The sequence below is a fragment of the Echinops telfairi genome, unplaced genomic scaffold (assembly GCF_000313985.2).
Source record: "Echinops telfairi isolate 266 unplaced genomic scaffold, ASM31398v2 ScPeMD7_23;HRSCAF=83, whole genome shotgun sequence".
Lineage (NCBI taxonomy): Eukaryota > Metazoa > Chordata > Mammalia > Afrosoricida > Tenrecidae > Echinops > Echinops telfairi.
This window is the reverse complement of record NW_022103920.1, coordinates 11634271-11644679: the sequence shown is the minus strand read 5'-3', so window position 1 is coordinate 11644679 and position 10409 is coordinate 11634271. Positions and strand designations below refer to the sequence as shown.

The following is a 10409-nucleotide window of genomic DNA, read 5'->3' as shown; positions in this document are numbered from 1 at the left end:
ACAAATTCTAACTCTGCTTTAAGACGCATACCTCAAGGGTTTGCATTTTTCCAAAAATCCCCCCCCCATCTTTCCTACCTCAGTTCTTTAAAGACACACACACACACACACACACACACACACACACGGTTTGCATTAAAAAAAAATTCCCCTCCTTCCCCAGTCTTTCCTACCTCAGTTTTTAAAGCCAGCCTCCCTCCTCCCCCATGGGGAAGAGGGCGGGAAAGACTCTGGAGAGGGAAGTAAGCAAGCGAGAGAGCCAGGCAAAAAGAGACACTTCCATCATGGCCTTTCCGTTTATGACTAGCGCGATAATGAAGGAAGGTAATTCTGAACCCTTTATGGCAGTGTTAACGGTCCCCCAAGCCCTGGGAAAGATAATAGTCAATGGATGGTGTCCATAAGGATTCTTTCCCCTCTCCCCTGACAACCATTGACAGGATCATTTTGTATTTGCAACTGCCACCGCTGAAGCATGCAGACAGGGCCCTGGGAAGGCTGGCTGGAGGAGAGCGGCTTCCCCACCATCACGAGGGTAATAATAGTTACAATCATTTTTATTCGGCTGTTCTATGCAGTGCCTACTTGGTGGCGCTTAAGGCTATGGGATTTGGGTCACATCAAACCGCACCGGCATAAAATGAGGGCGCATTGCAGCCTTGCAAGAGTCTCGCTGAACGCCTCAGAGAGAAGCTGTGAGAGGAAAGAATACCGATGCCAACCCTTGACAAGCACGGGCAGGGACCGCAGTGGCTGTGCACTAAGCGTTGCGCTGCCAATAGCAGAGTTGGCGGTTCAAGCCCACCTGCCGCTCCACGCAGGAAGATGAGGCTGTCTGTCCCCCGGAGAACGTACACCGGAAGGAGTGTGAACATTAACTGCAAATCCGCTTTCTGTAGTCTGGGATAAAACAAACCGGCCCATTCGGACCGACAGCGACCCCCTAGGGCAGGACCCCCCTGGACTGTCCCAGGCTGTAAATCTGTCCCCCAGGGAATGGAGGAGAGGGTCCCACCCTGCCCGCTTCTCCGTTAGCCGCCAGGGCACCGTGCTTTCTCTTTATATTCCACAATGGAATCGAAGGACGGGACCATGAGCTTCCACCGCTCCGCTCGGGCGCTCTGCCTGCAAGTGACCTTCCAGCCGGGCGGTGACCTCCCCGACCCCCACCCACCCCCGTGCCCCTTGCACCCCGCACCTCCCGGGAGGCGCACGTGGGCCCGCCAAGTGCTACGAGGGGTCCGAGACGGGGAGATGAGCGATAGGGCAGAGGAAGCATCGGGGTGTGGCGAGTGGGGTGCAGAAAGGCGGGGAGCCCGGGACAGACGCGGTTAAACTGCTCAGCTGCAGAGCGGAGAGCCGAGCGCACTGCGGCCGGGACTACAGCTCCCAGAAGCACTTGCGCGTCCCCGGGAGCCCATCTCCTAGGCAACCGCGGTAAACAAGATGGCGGCCTCCGGGAGCGGGCCCCGCTGGACCCTGCCGGATTCTCTCCCGGGAAGCAGGAGCGCTTCGCGCCCCGAGACGCCGTCGATCCCGCGGCACTGCGACAATGAGCGTCAGTGTTTCTCGGCGACTTTCCCCTCGGGGCAGAGGACGCATGAGTCCTTCAGCAGAGCCTCCTCCTACCTGCTGCGGGAGCTCATCCAGCGCTACCGGCGGCTGGACGCCGAGGAGGAGGAGGACCACTTCGTGGTGCGGGAGGAGGAGGTCAAGAAGGAACTGGTGGAAGCGGAGTACGAGGAGGAGTCCTCGGATTCCGACATGCAGAATCAGGAGGTGTGCCGCCCACCCCAGATCAGGCCTGCTGCTTGCTTCTGCACCCCCTCCCTGCTCTTACTCTGGGGGGCGCCTCCGCCCCGCGGCTGCTCCGAGGCGCCCTCTCTTCGTCCCCCTCGCGGTTCTCTTCCCCGGTTTCCTCGCCTCCTACCTGAAATGCCTCTAAGCATCTTTCTTCCCCACTCGCATGCTGTGGTTCCTTCGGCCACTCTCAGCGTGGTTCAGAAAAAGAACCATTCTATTTGGGTGGGACGGATAACTTTAACTTAAGAAAAGGTATTTCGTAATTACGCCTTTGGCACCGAAGCCTCCGTCTCCATCCCTCCCACTGTAGACCTCCTTCCCCCAGCCCAAGCGTGCATCCATCGCAAACCTTTTGGGGAGCCGCCAGGGAGGGTGGGGGTGTTACTTTCTGGAAGAATGCTTTAAATGTCGTTTCGCAACCTGAAAGACTGAGAAGTTTTGACAGACCGCTTCCTTAAGGATGCCTCACTACCATCAGGTGGATTCTGACTCCTAGCTAACCTATGAAGACAGGGCAGCGTGGGAAACACACAGGCTCAAACAGCCTGCAAGCTGTGGGAGTGTCCCAGGATGTAGGGAAATGCATTCCAGCGTCCCCATCCCCGGTGCCTGAAGTCCGTTCAACTTCCGCTCTTTCCTATGCCGAGCACCCTCCTGCCCCTCCTCTCAGCCCTTGCTCGCCTCTTGACCCTGCCCACCGTGCCTGCTTCTCTTGGTTCCTAGTAAATAGTGTGCTTCCTTGCAAACGGTCCCATTGTCTTCCTTGGCTTGGCTGCTGGGACGCCAGAGCCAAGGGCTTGCCTTCATTTCCAGGGGTTTTTTCTAGGCTAGGCTTCTCGCTCCCCTTCCCTCTGCCCTCAGAGTGGGTAGATGTTGCCTCAAATTCTTTTGAGGAATCAGTCGTGTAGGCCTGGCGCAGGTACGGGGTGGTCTGCCGGTTTGGGTTCCCGTTTGACACGTGAAAGGCTGGTGGCAGGCCTGCCTTGAGCAAGCCTACTGGTGCCCTGTTCACAACTCCTGCCCCATGTTGGTCACTCCCACAGTGTCCCGAACGTTTGGGTGACCCTTTGGCACACTCAACAGACTACAGTCTAGGGTCAGCGCGCCTTGCACGTCTGGAGAGAAGCATGCGACTTGATTTCTTGCGAGACCCGCTCTATGGCACGGGTCTGAAGGGAGCCCTCTCTCCCCCCAGGTCTGTCTGTACAGAGAAACGGGGTGTTTCCCCGAACCCCTTTCTGTGACATTCTCCGGGCTTCGCCTGGAAGAGGTCCTTTCCCAGCCACGGCTTCTCCTGGAGGCCTAATTTGTCCCTGGGTGGCGCCTGCTCCCTTCACTCGTCTAACTTCATCTTTTCCTCCATCTCCCCGCCTGTGGATTCTGTCACTGTGATGCTGCCCTTTCGGCCCTGTCCAGGGTTCTCCTCTCGTAATGCTGCCCTGGGGTCCACCATCAACATTCCTCTCTTTTGCTTTTGCCTCCCTCCCCTCCACCTCCTCTCCGCTCCTCTTCCTCCTTGGCACGGTTTGGCATTCCTCTGATTTGAGAAAATCACTGCTTCTCTTGTCTGTCTTTTATTGTCTGTCTGACCTGTCTTCCCCTAGTAGCGACGAGCACAAAAACAAAACAACAACCGGTCTCAGTGTTTTTGCAACTTGGAGATGTTTGTATGGTTTCCACTGGCGCCAACCCAGAGGAATTCACAAATGTTGGCTGCCAGTTTACTTTATTATTCTAATTAGCGTGGGCTCCTCATCGGAGGGGTTCATTAGCACCCTTGTTAATCTGTCTTCAGTCTGCCATTAGCAAACCCTGGAAGGGCTTGATGTGAAGGAGTTAGGTATTTCCTTTTGGCTTGGAGGACTGCCGGGTTCTGGATATTATGAGTGTTTCTCTCGTGTCCTCACAGTCCGTTTTGGCTTTCAATGGCATTACATTCCTTTCATCTGGTGAATAAACCATATGAACCACCCCCCCAATAAAAAAAAACATTTTAAAGGAAGCCAATGCTCTTTCAAACTCGGTCATTTATGTTCTCTCCGAGGGGTCAAGAACACGCTCAACTCAAAGCCAGCTCATAAGGGCCCTATAACAGAGAGCCGGATTGCTTCCTAGGGGTTCCGAGAGGTACATCTTGACGGGAGCAGACGGCTTCATCCTTCTTCTGCAGAGTGGCTGGCTGGTGGGTTGGAACTACCAGCCTTGCAGTTCACGGCCCCATGCTTAACCAACGTACCGCTCGGGTCCCTGAACAAGGCACGGTGACTACTTGTTAGACAATTAATTAGCCTCAGGTCTCCGAAGTCCTCAGAACTTTGAGTTATGAGTCCGCGTCAGCTTTGGAATCAGACTAGTACATGAGGCTTGGCTTAGCTTCTTGGTTGTGAGAGCTTAGCAGGTGGCCTCTCCTCTCCAGCCCTCCTCTGTCATGGGACAGCCCCGTCACACCGATCTCACAGGAGGGTTGTCAGCATGAACCTCGAAGTCTTGGCATAGTCCCCGACACTGTTACCCATGAAAATAAGTGCCCAGGGCCATGTTGTCAGGAGAGACCAGTCCCTGAAGAAGGACCTCATCATGCTCGGTAAAGTAGGAGGCCAGTGGAAAGGAGGCGCGTCCTTACGGACATGGTGCTGCCACCGTGGCTGCCACAGGGGCTCGAGCATAGGTACAGCAGCGCGGACTGGGCAGTGTTCTGTTCTGTTGGACCCAGAGTCGCTATGGGTCGGAACGGACGTGATAGCACCGAACCACCACAAGGCCACCACGAATGGCCATGGTGGGGGTTGGGGATGCGGGTGGGGAGCTGGGGCTTGGTTCAGCCACGAATGATGTGATGTCATTAATTGAGCCTTCATTGAGCACCCATTCATGGAACGATCCCTCTGTGGCAAATGCCCTTTGGGTAGTTAGTGGCGAAGAGGAGCGGGGTCCAAAGCACTGTGTGTCAGGCACATATTGTGCGTGAGCCTGACCGCCCCTGGGAGGACGGTGAGCGTGAATTGTCACGGAGAAACTGGACATCACAGTTCTTCAGATAGAGCTGGCTCTCAGGAAATTACAGGCGGGCGGGCGGGCGGGGGAGGGGGTCCCATACTGGCAGCCTTTGTGATGTAAGAAGGTGATGGTGTGAGCCAGGACTTTGCTAGGCCCTGCTCTCGCAGTAAGCCAGCACCTCTGGGACTCTGCCGAGATGTGTACAGCTGACGTACGGGTTGCAGGGATCAGGAAAGACTCGATTGAAGAGGAGACTTACTCCTGCCTGAGTAGAGAGGTAAACAGCTCCTCTCACCTACTGATGAGTCAGAGATGAGAGCAGAAGTCAAGCGCAGGAAAGGGCTGTGGAAGGCTCCGGGCTACTCTATGGACTGTGAACTTGGGTCTCTAAGCTGTGGGGAAACTGTCCTGGCGGTGGGTGGAGAGAGGTCAGGGAGGAGACTTAGCCACATCCAGGGTCACTGTGAGTCAGCATTGACCCTATGGCAGCGAGTCTGGTTTTAATGAGGAGGAGAGAGGAGCCCCCGCCCATCTCCCCTTTTCCCTCTTTGCCAGAATAACATTCCTTCGTTGCTCTCTTTGAAGGAAGTCTTTGCCAGCTCCTACTTGAGCCCAGAATTGACATGAAATAGATGCTCGCCCTCTGCACCCATAGTCCCACATCTCTACTGTAATATATATTGCCGTCGCTTATGTGCTTACTTGTCTGTTGCTTATCGCAGTTGCTTACGTACTTCTCTGTTGCCCAGAGTGAACTGTACTTGTCTGGATAGGTGCGTGTCTATCTTATACTTCCGTCCACTGAGCCTACATACTGACTGACTGACGTGTACTTGCTATTCTCTGCTTTCCCCTCAAATGAATAAGGAACAGAACACCGTCCCTGCCTTAAGGCAGTGGCCTGCTGTCCAGGTGTGGTCATGGATGAGGAAGTTAGAGTCAGAGCACAAGGAGTCGGAGACTTGAGAGTAGAGAGAAATGGAAATTGCCCATGGGATGCCCACTAGGGTGGAAATGTCTTCAGGTGGGGACAGACAGACTCTGAGAAGGGGAAGGATGAATAGGCCGGAAATAATGTATATCTATATATGCTTTGTTTGTTTTTTTTGCAAATAGACACAGCAGAACACATACCAATCAACCCTTTCTAGGCATGCTTACACTTTCGTGGCACTTGCCTTCTTCCGGTTGTGACATCGTTCTCAGCGCCTTTCCCAGATTATTCCTCCCCGTCACCATAGCTCCCTGCCCCCTAAGCTTCCTGTCCAACCTCTCACGTTTCTGTTGTCACTCTGATCCCGTGCAGACCTTTCTTTAAAAGCACAGCACTCAAGGCAGACGTCCTCCGCTCATTCCGCTCAGCCGTTCTTTGGCTGAAAGAAGACTGCAACGAACATGTTTGGTTAAGGCTTAAAGGTGATCTCAGGGCAGATTTCCGGTGGTTAGTCTAGCCTCAGTGACTCCAGGAAATCCCAGAAATTCTTCATCCCCCCAGCCCCCAACCACCTTGCCCTTTTGGCTAGGATTCTTTTATAGACTCTCTGATCAAAACAGTCAACAGTGTACTTGGGAAGGCAGTCTAAAGTCCTGGGGGTCCATCGTTCACAGCCTGGGTCACCCAGAGCTGAGTGGAAGCTAGATCCTAAGTGTCCATTGAGACCATGTCTGTACTACGATGGGTGGTCTCTATACTTAATGTTGAGTATTTTCCCCAACGGCAGGACCCCGCCTGGTTTACCCACCCACTCATGTGTGGTCACCTCCTCCTGGACAAACGTGCCCCCAACCCCTCCACTTCTTGACTTAGGTTTCCAATAAGGATCACTGATCACTCTTGTCGGAGAGGCTGTTCATCTGGGGGTGACCGTAGAATAATGTTCTATGGCAGGAACTGGTTGGTCTTCTCCATCTCCCTTTTGAGGGAGAGGGAACCATCCTTCATAGGCCACACCAGAAGGATCCGATTTGAAACTCCCACTAAGTGAACTGGACTTTACCTTAAATACGCCAATGGCAGATTAAAGGAACTGAGATATTCCCATGGGCCTATGGCTGAAGTGCCCTAACGTGAGAAGATGCTGGTGACTATTATCCCAAGTCTATAGATGAGGAAGTCATTGGACTTTGGTTCAAAATTCATGCTTTGGGGATGCCCAATAAATGGCAACTCAGAACTTCCACATCCGTGCTATTTCCATCCTCACTTTGCCTTGGAATGACATATTTAGTGCAGTTCGACGCTGAGGAATGAGCATTATTGAAAGTTTTGCCCAATCTCCAGCCCTGGTTGTTTGTGCAAAGAATGTTCAGTCACCGACGGTGGTAATCTTTACAAATCAACAACCCATGTATTTTGCTCTGAAAAACAGTCTTATACATGCATACTTTTTTTTTTCTCAACAGTGGTAAATTTCTCAGCAGGGGTAAATTCTATACCCTTGGCCGGATTAATGATAATAGGAACAGAACGACCATGCACCCCAGGGGAATAATTTGTAATGTCCTTCCACACAATCATGATGTATTTCAAGTGGACAAGAGACACCTAGAAACCATAGCTATATGACTGGGTTTTGAGCTCGCCCTGAATCATAGCCCTATCTAAGAACAGTTTGGTGTTATCACGTGGCCCTGCTCGGTGCCTGCCCCCATGAAGTGCTCACTGTTGAAATGGGTGCTAGAGCAAAGTGTGGTGAAGTAAGCAGGTGGCTACCAGAAAGATTAGTGTCTGGAGTCTTACAGGCTTGTCTTAAAGCCGCCGTCGAAGTGAGCCATCAGCTAAGTCCACACGGAGGAAGCACACCGTGTGATCCAAAGGTTGGAAACAGTAAAAACCAAACCCGGTGGAGGGAATCATATTAGAGCCTAAATCCAGAGGCCTCTGCCCACTGTGATTCATGATGGAGTGTGTGCACGCTGGCAAGGGGAGAGAGTAGGAGGTTTAGAGAGTTCAGGCTGATGGAGGGAGAAGATCTGACGACATGAGCAGTGTCGTGCAAGTCATGTGATGCACTGACAGCTCTGGGCCCCTAGAGAAGGGGTCTCTCCCAAAGGCAAGAGGTGCTGGGACACCCCCCCCCAGCCCCCTGCAGCAAGAGAATTGTGCCTGGAAACCCCAGGACCGAGGAGAGAGGAGTCCCAGATGACCTCTGCCTTGGTAATGACCTTCTGCAACAAGGTAGGGGGTCTCTAGGCCAGAAAGTTCCAGGGCAGTGACATCTCATCTTGGGACCCTTAAGGAATGAAGACAATGGAATGCCCCCCATAATTTTAAAGCCTCTCGTACAACCATTTATCCACGACCAATAGAGTGTGGGAGCTGGTTCATAGGGTGAGTAAAGTAGACAGACTCTAAATTACTGGGAAGTCCGATTGATTTGACTCTTTTTAAAACATGTCTACCATTTGAACTGGGTGCCATCCGCCTTTGGGGGGCAGGGTTAAGGGGCCTTAGCTTGCTCCAAAGACACAAAAGAGCTTGGGGCAACAACACAGGCCATCACTGGCTTCTGATGGCTCCTTGGCACAGCTTTGGAGAGAAAGGGCCACTCCCCTCCTCTATCCCTTCCCGGGCCTTTACAGAAGGAACTGGAACATCACTTGGGATGTAAAGACATTCGAGAGGCCTACAGTGGGTTTGTGGAAAGATGGAATCAAAAGATACTGCAATTTTCCCACTTACTTTTGGGGGAGTCAAGTTGTTTCTGTGCTTCAGGCATGTTATTGACTCAAAGCCCCCTCAATTCGTCCTCCCATTTCTGTGAAGGCAGTGGGTTGGTTGATACGGATGAAGGACTCATTGAAACGTGGGATTTCTGATTTCATCAACTAGTGGACACAACTGTCCTTTGTTGGGAACACTTGGTATGGACAGTCCAGGCATGGAGCTAAGAGCTTTGAACTTTCTAAGAGCTTTGTGTAGGTAGATGAGTGCGTATGTATGTATATAGCTGTCGATGTAGAAATAGATATATACAAAGCTCTTGCATATTATTGACTTGCAAAGTTCTGAGAAGAATGGGAAAAAGATATATTTTTAAGAAAATTATTTTGAACATTTTAATTTTCAAATAAAAAGAATGGGAATATGTATATATGTGTGTGTATATATCTGTATCTATATATGTACATGTATATATGTGTATATATATATATCTGCATACATGTGTATGTATATATCTGTATACATATGTATGTATATATCTATATGTATATGTGTGTATATCTATATATCTCTATCTATATGTATCTATATCTATCGTTAGGTACCTTCAAGTCATTTCTGACTCAGAGCAAGCTTGTGTACAACAGAACAAAACACTACCCGGTCCTGCATCATCCTCACAGTCATTAGGTTTGAGCCCATGGTTGCAGCCTCTGTGTAAGTCCATGTTGTTGAAAGCCTCCTTTTTTTGCCCCCCTATTTTACCAAGCACAGTGTCCTTCGGACTGGTCTCTCCTGATAACATCTCCCAAGTATGTGAGATGAAGTCTCACCATCCTGACTTAGAAGAAAAAATCTATATATGTATATATATATATATATATATATATATATAGTCCCCATCCATATATATATATATGTATGTATATATGTACATATAAAATTGTCCCCATCCTTTGAAAGAGTCAATAACATGCCTGAAGCACAGAGACAACTTGACTCCCCCAAAGTCCCACAACCCAAATGACAGAGCTGGGGCTCAAATCGACCCGTCCAACTGCCACACCCCTGAGCTTCCCCTGGAACCAGCAGGCTGCTCTGGGTGAGTGGGTGCTGCTATGGCAGGAAAATCATGACAACAGCCTAGATGGACATGCGTGTACCCCCAGGATCAAGCGCCCGAGTCGCGTTGCACTACGCTCCTGAATTCACCTAGAAGGCCTGGGACGTGCTTTTCACCATGGAAATCCACAGGCTGGTCATGGCTGGTTAGGCCAGAGTGACCGATGCCATCACCCTCCTCGGTGTCCTCGTGCTGAGGGCCATGCTAACGTGGTGGGCCTGTGGCGCAGGGATAACAGATGGTGCACTGACCCACCTAAAGGGCATGTCCACTGGTCCATGGACTGTCTACAGACCGAGGGTCATTCTCCTATGGAAACGAGAATTCCCCATTGAACAAATCTTAGCAGTTGCGTGAACCCAACAGAATGGGAGGTGAGCCGGGAATCTGCGTTCTCCCGAGAGAACGCCAGCAGGAGGGAAGCACCCGCCTTGACAGTGATGCTGTGGCCCTTTGGGGTGTGGACACGCAGCCGAGTGTCTTGGAGGAGAACTGCGCCTAAATCAAACAGATCTGGCCTGGTCCTCCTCCAGCTCCGTCACACAAGGAAGGCTCCGCGCTTCCAGCCAGTTCTCCTCCGCGGGCCTTCGTTTCTCCATCTGTGACGTGGGGACCGTGGAACTCGAGCACTGGAGGGTCTCAAGAGAGCTTTCCCACCTGGAAGAGAGCAGACTGGATGGGAGCTGCCACCACTACTCACTCTTCTCGTTGGGGCTGGGGGGAGTCTGTTGTGGTTCGGCCTCCCCTCACCCCCCCTCCAAGGGCCCAACGACTGGATCCATGACATAGAGAGCAGGGTGCTGGGTTGTTTCCTTTCTAATG

General features: G+C 51.8%; 1 protein-coding gene across 1 annotated transcript in view; it reads left to right on the top strand.

The window, feature by feature from the left end:
- Positions 1 to 1446: 1446 nt before the first annotated feature.
- LRGUK (leucine rich repeats and guanylate kinase domain containing) overlaps positions 1447 to 10409 on the top strand; it is an 88481-nt gene continuing 79518 nt past the window's right edge. The window contains exon 1 of the mRNA XM_045288922.1: positions 1447 to 1779. Coding sequence (XP_045144857.1) covers positions 1447 to 1779 — 333 coding nt within the window. The remainder of the gene's footprint in view (positions 1780 to 10409) is intronic.